The 19069-nt window shown below is 41.2% G+C and overlaps 1 protein-coding gene across 1 annotated transcript in view; it reads right to left on the reverse strand.

The window, feature by feature from the left end:
• Positions 1 to 6187: 6187 nt before the first annotated feature.
• The window catches only part of LOC146660085 (uncharacterized), a 30107-nt gene continuing 17225 nt past the window's right edge, over positions 6188 to 19069 (reverse strand). Inside the window, exons 2-3 of the mRNA XM_085419765.1 lie at positions 16463 to 16589; positions 6188 to 8329 (exon numbers count right to left, since the gene is read on the reverse strand). Coding sequence (XP_085275891.1) covers positions 6732 to 8329; positions 16463 to 16589 — 1725 coding nt within the window. The 3' untranslated portion in view covers positions 6188 to 6731. The remainder of the gene's footprint in view (positions 8330 to 16462; positions 16590 to 19069) is intronic.

Below are 19069 nucleotides of genomic sequence, written 5' to 3' on the forward strand. Positions count from 1 at the left end.
TCATGGCAGCACAGGAACAAGCTCTGAGCACAAGATCCATAGAGGCTGGGGTCTATCACACCAGGCAAGACCCCAGGTGCAGACTGTGTAAAGATGCCCCAGAGACAATCCAGCACATAACAGCAGGGTGCAAGATGCTAGCAGGCAAGGCATACATGGAACGCCATAACCAAGTGGCCGGCATAGTGTACAGGAACATCTGTGCCGAGTATAATCTGGAAGTCCCGAGGTCAAAATGGGAGATGCCCCCAAGGGTGGTGGAGAATGACCGAGCTAAGATCCTGTGGGACTTCCAGATACAGACGGACAAAATGGTGGTGGCTAACCAACCGGACATAGTGGTGGTAGACAAACAGAAGAAGACGGCCGTAGTGATCGATGTAGCGGTTCCGAATGACAGCAATATCAGGAAGAAGGAACACGAGAAGCTGGAGAAATACCAAGGGCTCAGAGAAGAGCTGGAGAGGATGTGGAGGGTGAAGGTAACGGTGGTCCCCGTGGTAATCGGAGCACTAGGTGCGGTGACTCCCAAGCTAGGCGAGTGGCTCCAGCAGATCCCGGGAATAACATCGGAGATCTCTGTCCAGAAGAGCGCAGTCCTGGGAACAGCTAAGATACTGCGCAGGACCCTCAAGCTCCCAGGCCTCTGGTAGAGGACCCGAGCTTGAAGGATAAACCGCCCGCAGGGGCGTGCTGGGTGTTTTTTTTTATATATACACATATATATACATATACACATATATACATATATACATATACACATATACATACATATATATATATATATATATATATATATATATATATATATATATATATATATATATATATATATATAAAACACCCAGCAACGATATTAGGGGTGCAACGATACTCGTATCGATATTGAACCGTTCGATACAGTGCTTTCGGTTCGGTACGCATATGTATCGAACAATACAAAATTTTTAATTTATTTTATCAACTTTCCTTCTGTCGATGCTGTCTGTGTTTTTGTTTTGTTTTTTTTTTTTGTTTTTGTTTTTTTTCTTGGAACTTGGAACTTTCTTGGAACTTCCAAGATGCTGTCTGTGTTGAGCGCTCAGTGGATCTGCGCTCGACAGTGCAGCCTAGGCGGAGTAGTCGAACGAAGATTCACTGAGCGCAGGGCAAGCTAGCCAGACAGAAGTTAAGCTCTCCTTGCAACATGGCAAACTGAACCTCCCCCACCCTCATTCAGATCTGGCGTTTGGAATTATTTTGGTTTTCATGTGACGTATGACCCTGAAGGTAAGCGCGTCACGGACTAAAGTAAAACAGTATGTTGGATGTGCCACGCAATGCTCAATTACATGGGTGGGAGCTAGTGTGTTAGCACAGTTAGCTCGTTAACGTGTTGGCAGTCCAGCCCCACGCACGGGGCGATCAGGGATAGCTCGTTAACGGAGATTTGCCGTGTTGTGGCATTAACGTCATTTCAGATTAACCTGAAAACACTAGTGGGAACACAATGAATATGACTGCACATTTACACCGACATCATCCTAGTGCAAAGACAAGTGGAAGCAGACAAAAACAACAAGCACGCATGCTACAAACTTTACCCGAGTCATTTAGACAGCCGTTAGCACATGATTCTCCTTATGGGGACCTGATATGTTTAATATGCTGCTGAGAATATAGCCCAGAAGAAGCGTATAGTATAGCTTTTATTTTGGAAAGAGACATTTCTCTGTAATAAACTCTCTTTTCCAAAGATGAGTGATTCCTCAATCAGATACAAGGCTTGCAATATCGCTAGCCCGACATCCCGGGGCTAGCGATTTTTCCAGTCGGGCTACCAAAATCTATCTCTGCCCTGCCCGTCGGCCTATCGTAGGAAGGAAAAATATATGTCAATGCTTTTGCATTCTTTCGGAAATGTAGCTGGGTAATCATGTCATTGGCATCGGTGAGCCACTGTCAATATGTGACATATTGAAATCGCGTTTGAATTTGCGCTTGTTTTTTGCTTTCACTTTGCAATCGTGCGAACTGTGTATAGAGAGCGACAGCACTGATCTGTGAGTGACGATAATTTGCACCAATTCCTCTGACATCGTCTTATCAATCGTTAGCTTACTATGCAAACATGACAAGTGAAATGTCCGGCAGCTTAAACATGTGAGAGGTTGATCGCGCAGAGAATCGCTGAGCTTATGTGAGTGTGTGTGTAAAAGCAGCAGTATATATATTTTAGTTCTGCTGAGCCAAATAAGACAGGTCAGGGTAAAGAAGTGACAGCCAAAGAAAAGCTTACCGCAAAACGGAAAAGTTATGACAAATCAGACTATAAGGCAAAAAGAAAGTGCAGCTTTATGGTTTCATGGACAAAATAATTTCTGTGGCTGCAATATGACGAGCTAAATAACCAGGGCTGCACATAAGTGGTCCGCAGGTGCACATTCGCTGTCAAAATAAAAAACACGCAAAAGGGTTAGGGTTAGGGTTAAATTTAAAAACTGTACTTTTGAGTTAAAATATATATTTATAATTTTAATAAATGACAAATTAAAAAGGCATGAACATTTTTTTTGTATCGAAAAAATATCGAACCGTGACACCAAAGTATCGAACCGAACCGTGAATTTTGTGTATCTATCGTTCCACCCCTAATATATATATGTGTATATATATATATATATATATATATGTGTATATATATATATATATATATATATATATATATATATATATATATATATATGTATGTGTATATATGTATATATGTATGTGTATATATATATTTTAGTTATTAATCTTAAAATGAAAAAATCAATAAAATAGATTTATTTAAGCGATGTGTCCCTCAGTAATAGTCAGGTAACACAAAAACCTTTTGTTTATTAATATGATTCTCTTGAGGTTAATTTTCCTATTTTTTTTTTGTATTGAAATGGAGGGGTATAGTGACAAAAAAGAGGCCCACACCAAAAGTATTAAAACCAACATTTTCATGGATAAGGAAGCCTAATAAGGTAACCAAGAGATGAGAAACAAATTGGATGATAACTTATTGTGTTTAGTGTATTTTATAGCTGATTTAATTCACGGGTCAAAACCGACCCGTTAACATAAGAGATGATAACAGAAAGCTAACACAAGAGGAAAGTTAAAGGGACAGGAGTGCAGAGACTTTGTCCAACTCCAGGCCTCAAGGGCCGGTGTCCTGCAGGTTTTAGATCTCACCTTGGGTCAACACACCTGAATCACATGATTAGTTCGTTACCAGGCCTCTGGAGAACTTCAGGACATGTTGAGGAGCTAATTTAGCCATTTAAATAAGCTGTGTTGGTTCAACGACATGTCTAAAACCTGCAGGGACGCCAGCCTTCCAGGCCTGGAGTTGCCCACCCTTGCCCTACGACATAACAATGAATGGATAAAGTTTTACAAACTCACACACTATAAATAAAAATCTCAAGTTTACACTTTGTAGAAGCCAAAGGTTTCAGCCTGTTCAGAGCTTTGGTTTCCACTGGATCATCTCCAAACTTTAAAGCAATATATTAGTCATTGGGGAACATAAGAACTTTCTTTGTTTGAGCTCTTTAAAACATGTTTCAATACACCATTTTACAACTTCACAGTAAAACAAGAAGATTAATACACTACACTAGATTTCTATGTTACCAAAGCTGACATGAGCATTAAACATCAGTGTTTTAGTTTAGCTCTTGGCCTTTGTGGGGAGTTGTGGTCTCTCTCTGTGCTTTTGAGGTGGGGTCTGTCGCTCTGATGCACATATTTTGGGAGACTCACGTTGGGTTATGTCGTAGGTTTTCAAAGTGTTTCGCAGATAGGACACAGCCATGGTGGAGATTTCCTGCTAAACCATAAATCCTGAGTAACTGAGTTTAACATAATTGTGTTTTTTGGACTGACTGCATTTTAAACATGACGTCAAAATATCAGTTGTGTTGTGTCCCTGGGGAGAAACTGTTAGAGGGGGATTAAACATTCACACCAAACCATTTTCTCTGTGTGCTCTTATTTTTTTAAAATTCTTTGAACCTTTTGCTCTTTGACTACTCTTCTGATGGCTCTGTCATTCCCTCAGGACTTGGCTGACACGACTAGTACACGAGCTTTACATTGAAGGCCCAGAGCACCAAGATTCATGTTTTTACAAACAGAAAAAAGTTAAAATAATAGCGAAAAAAATGAGCCACGCCTTCTTGCTGTTCTGTTTACAGTGAAGGCAGGTTTAGAAAGTCGGTTCCAAGCTTTTGAAATGTAGATAAACTTAGTGAAAGTCAGAAAAACATCAAAATAAGAGAGAAATGTACAGTATCTCCAAAAGTGGCACATATACAAGCCCTCTGTCTGTCTGCCCTCACTTACCATCACCTTCTCTGTCTGGGTAATGAAAGCCAGATGTATGTGCATGAGGCCTTCGTTCACCCTCCTCCCACGCTCTAACTGTGCCTCTGTTTCTCTCTCTGGGGTTTCCTCTGCAGGCTCTATGCCTCTCTGTCCCACCACCAACTAAGCAGGAAATACTCTCGGTTCTTGGCCAGAAGGGAGGGTTCTGTTTCTAACTACTACCAGATGGAGGAATGAAGGAATGGAGAAAAAGCTATAAACGGACTGTAGCATAGCACAAAAAAGCTGAAATCGACTGGTTTCTGACTCAGTGTTAAATATTTTCAAATGTGGCTGCAAGTTTTTCTTTTGCTGCTGTGTTGACATGTTTTCTCCTCTCCCCTTCAGTTAACTGAAACAGCTAAATCCTAAAGTCATAAAACAGCCCAGCCCATAGAAATCCCCCTTTGGTCACACACACACACACACACACACACACACACACACACACACACACACACACACACACACACACACACACACACACACACAAATATCAGTTCAATTCAATTTTATTTATATAGCAGCCACCTAAAGGCACTTTGTTTGGTAAGGCAAAGAACATAAAATAATAACCACACCTTTTTTACTTTATTCCTGTCTTGATCACAAAATTGCTTTGAAGAGAGCAGCTGACCTTTGTTTGGTTACTCATAGGCACCAAAGATATTTGGCTAAGTTTGGGAAAAGAGCACGGTTTGATTTAACGTTACCAGAAAGCTCAGTTTTCCAGGGCAGCTGGGACTGATTGTCTGAGCAATCACCCCGTTTGAGTAGCCTGCTGGGACTGGAGACATGAGTGTGCTCAGTGCTGTGGTGTTGTAAACATTGTGAATAAATGGACACTCACCCTGCAAAGCTGCCTGTGTGTGTGCTGAGTCATTGTCACAATAGAAGCATTTATTATTTCATTTTTATGGTGATTGATTTCAAATAATCTGCTATTTTTAAATCCCTTGTCCAACTTATTGCATCCTTAATTTTGTAAAGTTGACATTACACACTTGAAAGAGAATATTAAGCCTTAGATATCAGAGACATCAGAGTCACACAGTGGTTGAAGATAGCAACAAAACTTAATGTTAAAAATGATTGTAAATGTGTAAAATGATAAACAGGCAATAAAGACAGAGTCACTGGTCTACTATCAGTCTGCCATCTCTCTGTGACTGAACTGGGGTCAAGTTATTTGCCAAATACATTTAAATACGATTGGCAATGACTTTATTTAAATGCTGCAGTCGTTCTACTAGCCTGTGCTCATCTACATACCTATAAATGAATGACTTACTTTCATACGACATACTAAACAATGCAAATATATTAAATAAAACAAATTAATATTAATGTACTTAAGCTCTGCTCATAAGTGCTTTTGATTTACACATAGCACCATTTTGGGTGAGTAAAAGTAGGCACATTCAGACAGCAAGCTCACCAAAACCTTTGAAACTTGGTTTCTAGTGAAACCTTGTTGGTATGTTGTGCCTTAACCCTTGTGTGGTGTTCGTATTTTTGTTACTCAGCCAGTGTTCATGGGTCTGGTGGACCCGCTAGAGTTTTGGCTTTCCAAATTAACACTATCAAACAATTTTATGTTAAATTACTCAACAGATGTTTACTTCATCCCAATTACAAGACATATGAACAGGAAACATGGTTAATTTTTTCCCTTTACCTTTGTTAGATCACATTTATGAATTAATGTGCTTCTCGTTTTTCTTTTATATAAAATGTTATAAATAAATCAGTTATAATCAAGTGGAGTGAGTGGAAAGACACAACACACATTTACACGTGAAAAAATAATTAATTGTTTAATTTTTCTTTTGAAAAAAACTGAACACGGGTCTCACAGACCCGAACACCATACAAGGGTTAAGAGGAGTAGTGTTGTGAAATGAATTTCACACTACAGACACACAGTCTGTAGTGTTGTGATTTATACAACCAAGTCCCAAACAAAAGTCTTGGTCTAACATTAGGCCCCTTATCGTTTTCATTTGTGTCAGGGTAGTTCAAGTGAAGATATACATGGTTTGGAATATGATATACATGTGCATGCGTGACAGTGTTTCAGGACTTATCTGAACAAAGACAAGGACTTTTTTAGCGTGAGTCATCTATTTAAGACTTCTACTATCATGGAAAATGTCATTTCTACATCTTACTTTTGAAACAGAGATTGGAGATGCATAGAGTGACAGCCATTTCCTTCATTGCTTGTTGAGACTAAAACCCATTCATGTCCAAAATCAGTTCATTAGCATTTCCATGTAATATGTCATCACTGTACATAAACTCAAGGACTGCATCTCATGTTACTTCACTTTGGCATTCGTTTCACTTCATACAGTGGTCATTACTTTCAGTGAACCAGTACGGAAGCGCAAGATCTTCTTTTTAAGTGCATGTGAGGCCTTTATCTTGACAAAAGCCTTAGGCTGCAGAGGTGCTCCAGATGGAGCAAGTGTTGATGGGAGGGAAAGTCTTGGGGGTAATTGCTGTGGCCAAACCAGACCACCACTTTCATCTGAATCACTGGACAATGAGCTGGAATCTGGAGAGTCAGCCTCACTCATGCTCGACTCAGACTCTACCTGACCTGCGTGAGAATAATCATCGGTGGCCTGACACAGTTGCGTTTGGTCCCTTTCCAACTGAAACTCCATGTGCTGATGATGGTGGAAATGGTGCGAGGTTGTGGGGTAAGCATATGATGCGTGTGTAGGACGGGGTTTACGTGTGCGCCTAAGACAGCAGTTTTGGTTGCTTTGCACAGGTATTGTCACAGGTGGCTGATCAGCTTCATCTTGGCTGAGCTCCAAAGTGGACAGCGAGCGCCTGTAGCTACCGCTACTTTGTTGCTGCTTTTTGCTTCTGGGTTGATTACCGCGGCTTCCCCTTCCAGCGTTCCCACTTCCACTACCATCCTTCTCGACTGTATTAAACTTGCGCTCTGGAAACCTTTGTAAGCTATTCTCTGACTGAGACCTGCACGCCTTCTTCCCTGGCTTTCTGCTGGCACCACCTCTGTCTTCATTTGATCGACATTTCTTTGGGCCTCCTCTGTACCTTGGGGGTTGGATATGAAAAGCCGTGGGTTGCTGCTCCTGATGATAGAGTCTTTCTGGAGAATATGCACATCGGTTGGATTTGGACACCCCAGGACCTTTGTGGTGGTTGGTGTGGTGATGTGCATAAGCTCGGTTGGAGGTCCGACAAGGCTGACCCGGAATATACTCGGCACTGACCAGATGATCTTCGGGAGAAGATGGTTGAGTAGACTTTGCTGCTGCTGCTGCTGCTGGAGGCGACTGGTACTTGGGGAGACGTTGGGATAAGTCAGGCTCAGTAGTGCTGGAGTCTGGTTGGACATCTTTACCATGTGGATAGTCAAGCAGCGTCATGGAGGCTTGCCTGGGTTTGGTATAAAGCCCCTTTTGCTGAAGATGATATGGGAGTGGGGGATCTTCAGTAGGCCCTATCCTAAGGTATTGCTCCTGATCTAGGTTAAGGCCAGCCTCTGAAGCAATTCCTTCTGACCACTGGGAGGGTGCAATGATCTCTTGAGCCAACTCCTGTTTTGGTAAATGTTGTTCATCCTTTTGGCATAAACTACTCTGCCTTACCACATTAACAACTCGGGCATCATGTGCCAGGCTCGTACGAGGCTTTGAGGGCCGTGTGGGTAGAGTTCGTCGTTGAATCACTCCAAATATGTAAGTCTCAACCTTTTGGGTTTGTTGATAATCATACAGACTGGGGTCAACTTCTTTCAATTTCCCTAAAGCACCGGTAACGATGGCATGTCTTGTCAGGGTGGACATGTATGTTTTTTTTGTCTCTTTCTCACCACTCCCCTCGGGGGCTGAGAGGGAACATGAGGTCACGGGGTAGCAATTCATTTCAGAAGATCCATTTTCCTTGGCTACACGGGCTTTCCCTAACAAAAATAAAAAGCAGAGGTAATACATATGATCATTCTGATGTCAGTTCTCACTTTAATGAACATTTACCTGTAATTATGAATCTTGACCATTGCAGATAAAAATGAAAAACTATGGACCAGTGTGACACTTATAATTGATACACAAACAATACAGTAGTTTTCACTCAATAATCTATTAACCTTATTAGAGGAATAATATGCCTAGACTCTTCCATGTGCTTAAACTGCAAGGATTTAAAATAAAACGTCAGTGTGATAACCATTAAACATGTCTACACCAATGTTTTGTCTTTATTTTACAGCCATAAGCTAAATTTTCAGGTGTCAAGAAAGGCTAGGGTTAGACCTAGGATATGACACCTTTTATGTGCAGTAACTTGAAAAAGGCACCTTTCCACAAGAGTGGAATTATTAGAAAACCGATAAAACATCGGCTACTGTCTGTCGCTCTATGTTATAGATGTGAAACTGAACTGCTTATGAAAATATGATACAATTACAGTTCTAAGAAAAGTTGGCATGTATGTCAAATGTAAATTAAAAACAGAATCTTATAAATCTATAGTTTATTCATAATAGAAAATAGAAAAGAGGTCATTTTGAAGTTGATGGCAGCAACACTCGACAAATGGGACAGGGCCGTGTTCTCCTTTTAACAACAGTCCACCAGTTTCTAGGAATAAATTTCTTCATCACTATGGGGTTAAACTTATCTGAAAGGGCTCACAAATGTGTATGACATGATCCACAAACACAAGCTAAGATTTACAAATGCAATGATTTGTGAGTCATTTTGAATACTTGCAAACTTGTGCTTCAGTCCGATGACAAATACAAAACAATCTGAATGTATGTAAATCGATTTTACAAATCCATAAATAAAAACCTGAACAACTAGAGCTGTTCAACTTCACAAGCCTGGTCATTTTTTTTTCAAAATGCTTCCTGTGGATAGCTCGTCCTTCCTCCATCATACACACCAACAAATATATTGATCAATTATAGATTAATGCAGAGGTTCCCAAAGTGTGGGGCGCGCCCCCTAGGCGGGGCACAGCGCCATTGCAGGCGGGGGCACAGTATGAAAAGAAAAAAACAAAACAAAGAAAGAATGTTTGGACACTGCTAGCGTAATGGACAGGTTTTTGACGGGGCTCCCACACAAACGCAAAGCAGGAGATGAAGCATCGCCAAATTTGTTTACAAACAACTTCCTTCCAAGCCAAAGACTAGAAAATATGGTGAAGCATATCTTCCCTTTGGCTTCACCTGCACAAGTGCCGAGGTACAGTGGGGCAAAAAAGTATTTAGTCAGCCACCGATTGTGCAAGTTCCCCCACCTAAAATGATGACAGAGGTCAGTAATTTGCACCAGAGGTACACTTCAACTGTGAGAGACAGAATGTGAAAAAAAAATCCATGAATCCACATGGTAGGATTTGTAAAGAATTTATTGGTAAATCAGGGTGGAAAATAAGTATTTGGTCAATAACAAAAATACAACTCAATACTTTGTAACATAACCTTTGTTGGCAATAACAGAGGTCAAACGTTTACTATAGGTCTTTACCAGGTTTGCACACACAGTAGCTGGTATTTTGGCCCATTCCTCCATGCAGATCTTCTCGAGAGCAGTGATGTTTTGGGGCAGTCGCCGAGCAACACGGACTTTCAACTCCCGCCACAGATTTTCTATGGGGTTGAGGTCTGGAGACTGGCTAGGCCACTCCAGGACTTTCAAATGCTTCTTACGGAGCCACTCCTTTGTTGCCCGGGCGGTGTGTTTTGGATCATTGTCATGTTGGAAGACCCAGCCTCGTTTCATCTTCAAAGTTCTCACTGATGGAAGGAGGTTTTGGCTCAAAATCTCACGATACATGGCCCCATTCATTCTGTCCTTAACACGGATCAGTCGTCCTGCCCCCTTGGCAGAAAAACAGCCCCATAGCATGATGTTTCCACCCCCATGCTTCACAGTAGGTATGGTGTTCTTGGGATGCAACTCAGTATTCTTCTTCCTCCAAACACGACGAGTTGAGTTTATACCAAAAAGTTCTACTTTGGTTTCATCTGACCACATGACATTCTCCCAATCCTCTGCTGTATCATCCATGTGCTCTCTGGCAAACTTCAGACAGGCCTGGACATGCACTGGCTTCAGCAGCGGAACACGTCTGGCACTGCGGGATTTGATTCCCTGCCGTTGTAGTGTGTTACTGATGGTGACCTTTGTTACTTTGGTCCCAGCTCTCTGCAGGTCATTCACCAGGTCCCCCCGTGTGGTTCTGGGATCTTTGCTCACCGTTCTCATGATCATTTTGACCCCACGGGATGAGATCTTGCGTGGAGCCCCAGATCGAGGGAGATTATCAGTGGTCTTGTATGTCTTCCATTTTCTGATGATTGCTCCCACAGTTGATTTTTTCACACCAAGCTGCTTGCCTATTGTAGATTCACTCTTCCCAGTCTGGTGCAGGTCTACAATACTTTTCCTGGTGTCTTTCGAGAGCTCTTTGGTCTTGGCCATGGCGGAGTTTGGAGTCTGACTGTTTGAGGCTGTGGACAGGTGTCTTTTATACAGATGATGAGTTCAAACAGGTGCCATTCATACAGGTAACGAGTGGGGGACAGAAAAGCTTCTTACAGAAGACGTTACAGGTCTGTGAGAGCCAGAGATTTTCCTTGTTTGAGGTAACCAAATACTTATTTTCCACCCTGATTTACCAATAAATTCTTTACAAATCCTACCATGTGAATTCATGGATTTTTTTTTTCACATTCTGTCTCTCACAGTTGAAGTGTACCTCTGGTGCAAATTACTGACCTCTGTCATCATTTTAAGTGGGGGAACTTGCACAATCGGTGGCTGACTAAATACTTTTTTGCCCCACTGTAGGTCTCTGCCACAGAATTAGTTTTTCCTGCGTCGGGAGCAGCGCTGGGCTCTCAAACTCACGGACAAACAGTACCCCACATTTTTAGTTCACAAACACTTTTTGTAATGACTAACTACACCTGACATTTTGGAGATGTTAGCTCTGTATACAGTAAAGTTACAGTGGGATACAAATAACATCAGGCTGATCCTGCCATAATTTGTTCCCCCGGTTCAAATCACAGACAAACAGGATCCCACAGCTGTTTATGTTTTTGAAACCATTTTGCACAGAGAGGCATTTTTGAAAAATGTATTAATAGAAATGTTGAATATTATTACACAGGAAAAAACAACTACACGTAAAATAATCACACCATGACGCCTCTGCTTTTGTAAATGGAGGGACAGTAACTGCGTGTGTGTATGTAAGCCTGTAAAACCTGCAGATAGTCAGATTAACAATAACAGTATTTTGGCTCTATCTGCCATTGTAGAAATTCATCTCATGTAAACAATAAGATTGCTCTTGTAAAACAAAGGGGGGCTTAACCAAAAAAGTTTGGGAATCACTGGTAAATGTATGTAATTGTGCCCCTGCATAGGAGAACACAGCATGACTGCACATCCCTGTGGCTTATCTTTGTCAAGTAAATGAAGTGAATGCATACTAGCTTTCTGTAAGCACTATGAATATACAGTGGCTTGCAAAAGTATTCGGCCCCCTTGAACTTTCCCACATTTTGTCACATTACAGCCACAAACATGAATCAATGTTATTGGAATTCCAGGTGAAAGACCAACACAAAGTGGTGCACACGTGAGAAGTGGAACGAAAATCAGACATGATTCCAAACATTTGTTACAAATAAATAACTGCAAAGTGGGGTGTGCGTAATTATTCAGCCCCCTTTGGTCTGAGTGCAGTCAGTTGCACATAGACGTTGCCTGATGAGTGCTAATGACTAAACAGAGTGCACCTGTGTGTAATCTAATGTCAGTACAAATACAGCTGCTCTGTGACGGCCTCAGAGGTTGTCTGAGAGAATATTGGGAGCAACAACACCATGAAGTTCAAAGAACACACCAGACAGGTCAGGGATAAAGTTATTGGCTACAAAAAGATTTCCCAAGCCTTGAACATCCACGGAGCACTGTTCAAGCCATCATTCAGAAATGGAAGGAGTATGGCACAACTGTAAACCTACCAAGACAAGGCCGTCCACCTAAACTCACAGGCCGAACAAGGAGCTGATCAGAAATGCAGCCAAGAGGCCCATGGTGACTCTGGACGAGCTGCAGAGATCTACAGCTCAGGTGGGGGAATCTGTCCACAGGACAACTATTAGTCGTGCACTGCACAAAGTTGGCCTTTATGGAAGAGTGGCAAGAAGAAAGCCATTGTTAACAGAAAACCAGAAGAAGTCCCGTTTGCAGTTTGCCACAAGCCATGTGGGGGACACAGCAAACATGTGGAGGAAGCTGCTCTGGTCAGATGAGACCACCATGGAACTTTTTGGCCAAAATGCAAAACGCTATGTGTGGAAAACTAACACTGCACATCACTCTGAACACACCATCCCCACTGTCAGATATGGTGGTGGCAGCATCATGCTCTGGGGGGGCTTCTCTTCAGCAGGGACAGGGAAGCTGGTCAGAGTTGATGGGAAGATGGATGGAGCCAAATACAGGGCAGTCTTGGAAGAAAACCTGTTGGAGTCTGCAAAAGACTTGAGACTGGGGCGGAGGTTCAGCTTCCAGCAGGACAACGACCCTAAACATAAAGCCAGGGCAACAATGGGATGGTTTAAAACAAAACATATCCATGTGTTAGACTGGCCCAGTCAAAGTCCAGATCTAAATCCAATCGAGAATCTGTGGCAAGATCTGAAAACTGCTGTTCACAAACGCTGTCCATCTAATCTGACTGAGCTGGAGCTGTTTCAAAGAAGAATGGGCAAAGATTTCAGTCTGTAGATGTGCAAAGCTGGTAGAGACAGACCCTAAAAGACTGGCAGCTGGAACTGCAGCAAAAGGTGGTTCTACAAAGTATCGACTCAGGGGGCTGAATAATTACGCACACCCCACTTTGCAGTTATTTATTTGTAAAAAATGTTTGGAATCATGTATGATTTTCGTTCCACTTCTCACGTGTGCACCACTTTGTGTTGGTCTTAACATTGATTGATGTTTGTGGCTGTAATGTGACAAAATGTGGGAAAGTTCAAGGGGGCCGAATACCCTTGCAAGCAACTGTAGGTATGATCCAGCTAACTGTAGCTGAACTTTACTACTGTTTAGACTTAATCAGTTTTGCTTATTCCACTGCACTGTACTGAAACAACAAGCAAAAAAACCCAAACACAATGAATGTGGCATATGTAATTCTAAAATTTGTCAATTTTTGTTTACTACAAATCTTTCTCCTACACAGCAAAATCTCCAGTACTGATTTTCAAACACTGGAATATTTCTAACATTTTGAGTTATGTTCCAGTGTTAGAAAATCAACACTGCTCAGTGTTAGTCATTGTTAATCTTCAAAACTGACTAGGTTACTTTTAAAAATATAACACTATCAAAAGTGTTCATTTAACACTCAGAGGAGTGGACTCATATAGACACTCTCTAGTGTCACTTTAAGAATAACAAAAATCACACAGCAAAATCTCCAGTTTTAAAGACTAAAATGGAGTGAAATCACCTGTTTAAAGCTGAGGTGTGTCAAATGATCATTTACCATATCGTCCATTTCTTCTGACAGTGGCACCCAAGATGGCTGAAATAATTTGGGTTGTATTATGCATCAGTTCAAAGCACTAATTAGTGTTTACTGGCTAATACAGTGGAGTGGGAAGCAAAGGATGTTACAAGGTGGCAGCCAGGGAAACACTCTGAAGGTCAACATGAATATGAAAATGGGCTCTTCCTGTGTGTTTTACTAGTTTACTAGTAATTAAGACACATTTTAAGAGTTGTACTACATGTTTAAATTGGGAAATAAAGTCATTTTTATACATATGTGTATACATTTTCCTTATGAATTAAATTTTACTTTTTCAGGGTTTTACTCGGTCATATCTCCTCCACTGACGAAATCAGGTAGTTTTTTCTGAAAAATATTATTTCCTGACCCTGCCATTTGTCCAAAACGCCTGCAAACCTGTTGATGTCAATTTGTTTTGTGATACGGTGACCCCGTTCAGTCCTTCTGGACTGAGTCGTTAATGGGTGTGTGTGTGTGTGTGTGTGTGTGTGTGTGTGTGTGTGTGTTTTTTGTTTTTTTTGTATTTTTTTGTTTATTTAGCAAGACTATATCTGTATAAAAGGCCCCAAGTTCAAAGGATAATTCTATTTGAGTTCTTATACAGGTGTTTGTAAGTTTATATACTGTTCATTTAATGTTTAACCTTCTGTTAGTTTGAGCCAGCCCACCGTCAGGTGACGTCATCCAGTTAGTAAGGTGGCCAGTTTAGTGTCGGACGAGAGGTGGATTTGTCGATGGGATGTGATGTGTGCGTGAATAATAACAAACCACACACGCACACCCGTGTTTAGAGCCACAGGAACTGAGTCGTGAGAATAAAGTGCCTCAAACCAAACCTCAAGCTGTTTCTTCTGTACTCTGGGACAATTTGGCCTTCAGTGGTGTTCTGGCCGACACACCAGGGTGACCATAGTGCTAAAGAAGGAATCAGTGCCATAATGCTGTGTATTTCTGATACCTCCACTACAATATCTGTTTTTGGCTTAGTTGAAGAGGATGGTGTGAGATTATAGCATATTCTTAGATTGCTATTGATATTACTGATTATGCTTTTGCACACTAGTAATTCTCTTCGCATCTATTTTCCAGTCATGGTTGTGAGTCTACTAGTCTCATACATATAACAAACGAAGACCTGTAAAATCATTCTGTCTTTGTTAAAAGTAAACTGTGGTACTTACACAGATTAGGCCTAATGACCAGCTGCCAATTATGTTGTGTTGGTCCCCGTGTTGCTGCCAAAACAGCAAACATCTGTGATGCACTGTGATTCTGACACCTTTCTATCAGAACCAGCATGAACTTTTTTCTGCAATGTGAGCTACTGTACGTTGTGTGTTGGATCAAAGCACACGGCCCAGCCATTGTTCCCCACATGCATCAATGAGCCTTGGCTGTCGCTGTCACTGGATCACCACTATTACTGTTACTGAGGTGTCAGTACTGGTAAACAGTCCCACAAGAGCTGCAGTTTTGGAGATGCTCATTGGAAAAAACTGACCTTTAAGTGTTTGAAGGGCGGAGCCCAAAGGAAGCGGGGTATTAATGTGATTGGTCACTTGATGGACCAGTGTACCTCAGTTTGTGGCAGCAACATTGAGCTCTGTTAGAAACTATATTTCTTTACATTTTGGAAAATGAAGTTAGCCAAATTAACTGTCAACACGTATTGTTTTCTGTGTAGCAGTGGAAATGCTGACAGCTGTTACTGGATTACTTTAATGGTAAACTAGAGGTTTTTCTTCGTTTGGGCACTGCTGTCCGAAAAGTCTAAATTCAGTTGATTGGTGCGTGCAGGATTCAGCTTCAAGAGCAGGGAGTTACTGCAGGAGTGTGCATCTGTTGCAGTGTTCACAAAGCAGACACTGTTGCATGCAACATGGCTTGTTTGCACGCGTAGCTGTTGAGCTCTACACTTGTTGAATTAGCACAATGTGCTGTTGATTTCTTTCCCGTGTGGAACTTTTGACATTAATAGAATTTCATGCTCCCATGACAGATCTAAATTACTCACAAATGCATGCTTTTGTGAGTAATCTACACACAAATACAAAGTAATTCAAACACATGGAAAAATGTAGCCATAATTCCATAATGCCCCAGTTTGAATTTGACCTGTGACCCTTTGCTGCATGTCTTTCCCGCCCTCTCTTTTCTGTCTATTCTTCACTCCTAAACTGTCAATAAATGAAAATAAATAAATGATTTTAAAACTTACACAAATGATTGTATTTTTCAATCTTAGTTTCCAGTTCTGGATCATATAATAGAGATTTGTGAGCCTTTCAATGTAATAATGTATACTTTATTGATCCCCTTTATTGGGGAAATTCACTCAGTGAAGCAGTGGGCAGCTATTGGGCGCCCGGTGAGCAGTGTGTAGGGACGGTACCTTACTCAGGGGTACCTCAGGGTAGCTGTTCAGTGGATTCGAACCATGGGGCCACCACTCTACCTACTGAGCTATCCCTGCCCTGAATTTTACCTGAAATGAGTTGGCTGGCATCCAGATCAGTGGAATCTGATGATTTGACTTCACAATCCACCTTCAGCTCTGCCACCTGCTCTTCTAAAGATGTGCTTAAACCCCAGGGAGTAAACTGCAGACTGCTCTGTAATACACACAGAAAGAAATTCAAATTGTCAAAAAAATCATCAAAGACTGAACATTCATTCCAATGCTGTGTGCTTCTATTTGTGTTCACATTTTATGTCACATTTTCTTCCCATACAGAAGCTACTCATCGCCGTGGTGTATATTAAATGTAACAGTGGCTTTGGCATTCATGGCTTTGGGCTGCCACAGCAGCTCTACATGTTTACTTTGCTAGTTTTACGCTGAACACCCTTCTTGATGCAACCCCCAAGCAACGTTCCCTGTAATGTTTCACGTGTCTGAACACACAAACTCCCTGAGCGTCCCTTGGACCACTGTGAGCAACAGCAGACGTGTGCACTGTGGTCACGCCAGCATCCAAGTTACATGTTTATTAAAATAATCAAATTACAGCGTTTATGTTAGACTACTTTTAATTAACTGCTTTAGCCCACTTACAATGAAAATTTAAAATCTTGTTCATGACCTGTGCAGCATGTTAACACTATTGGAAGAAAAAATAACTTGAACTTCAATTTTGAAAACACAACTCTTTTTTTTTTTTTTTTTTTTTTTTTATAAAGCTCTGACTGTATTATGAGTCTGAGGTCTGGGAGAGAGTCTGTAACTCTGTCTGCAAAATACAGTAAATATATATTTATAATGACCAATGTTGGGCAATTAATTATATAGTTACTTCTTCAAAAAAGTAACTGAGTTATGCAAACAAAGTTTTTTGCAGCTGTTTACCTAAAAATGCAGCCAAGGCGTTTTTAAAATAAACATTTCAAACTATTTACAGAACAATCAGCTGTTCTGCATCAAATCTGATCCCACACAAATTATTTGTGCCACTCCAAAAAATAATTTCTGTCCACTATGAGATGAAGGAGAACAACAGCCTGATACCTGCAGGCCTGACAGCAGCAGATGTATCACTGCTGTAACACCTGTAACACTCAGCAGTCGCCTCATTGTTCTGACACACACAACACAACTATTGACTACACTACACACTAACTACACACTAACTACACAAGATTTGCGCTAAATGTCGCAAATCTCTCAAAACACGCCGTCACTCCTAAAACTTCCCCTTCCTGAACAACTAAATGCCATGTTGCCATATCATTTTTTGATTGGTCGACATGGTGCATTTTTCCACCAATAGGAAAGGCTGGGGGAGGGGGGCTGTTTTGCTCACAGGCTTTCGAGCGTTTTCCTTATAAAACGCCGTTTTTACCGTTTCTTCCCGTTTCTTCCCGCAGTAAATATAAACAACGACAGTATTCAGGAAGAAAACCAAACACTGCAGATATTTTTATCATAACTCTGGTTTTACGTGGCCGATCAACACAATTTAAAAACTGGTATAAAGTCCACACTTTTCCCGTCAGTTGTTCCGTCTGTCCTGCTCACATCTCCAATGGTTGTACACGTTGTCATTAACGTGGCTTCACTCCACATCAGCCGCTTTGCTAAAACACCGGTGTGGGCACATAAGGACGCTGTCCTTAGCCTGTCAACCACGTTGATCAGCTGCGTATATACGAATGTGAATCGCATCATTGGCTGGACTGTGGGATAAGGTGGCATCGTTCTAATCCCATACGGGAGCAGCCAGTCACTGACTAACACTGCAGAACAGAATTGTTAACGGATTTATTTTCATTTCAATTCAGGTTAGATTTTTTTTTTTTTTTTGTGCGCAACGCAGATTTTCTGTGTGCAGAGAGTGAGCCAGCAGTGCGCAGCTTAGAGGGAACATTGCCCCCAAGGGACCCTATAATCATTAATAATATAAGTAAATGTAATAATTTAATAATTTGTTGAAGTTGACATCATACATACTTTTAAATGAAGTCATAGGAATCTCTTGGAATCTCATACAACTACTCCCTAACTGCACAACTGTGTGAACAGATGCAAAAATACTTTCTAGTTGTTCCCGGGATGAGAGTAGGTAGAAACAGACAGAGCAGTGACCTAGACATTAACAGACAGCTACACCCACAAACACTTACTATCACAATTAAACTACGTCATGTACATTAACAGGTACCTTATAGCTTAAGAAGTGAACATGCAGTTCACTTGTTCAGCTATAAGAAACATGGTTTATTCACAGGGAGTAAACATTTAGCCAGTATGCCACTGTAGGCCGCAAAATGCAATTTTTGAATTCTAAAGTTTATAGTTAATTTAGCTTTCACTATAAATAGAGGCCCTAATAATAATAATGCTGGCAGTAAACAGAGTCTTTCCTATTTTTGCAGTGCATTTATACCACCTGAGGCTGTCACCTTTGTTATAAACCCCAACATTTCAGGAGGACGTCCTGGTCCTTTGGATGTAAATTTCTCCACTTTTGTGTGGATTATTGCAAACATCTTGCCTGTTGTTGTTATCGGCTCTGTAGTGTTTAGCAGATTTGAATGTGTCCCCCTACCTTAAGAAAACTGTCCTTCCCATATTGTTCTGGTGGTTTATTGAGGG

Source organism: Rhamphochromis longiceps, linkage group LG10, assembly GCF_057381845.1.
Source record: "Rhamphochromis longiceps isolate RC_006_pf linkage group LG10, R_longiceps_female_GT1.1, whole genome shotgun sequence".
NCBI classification, from domain to species: Eukaryota; Metazoa; Chordata; class Actinopteri; order Cichliformes; family Cichlidae; genus Rhamphochromis; species Rhamphochromis longiceps.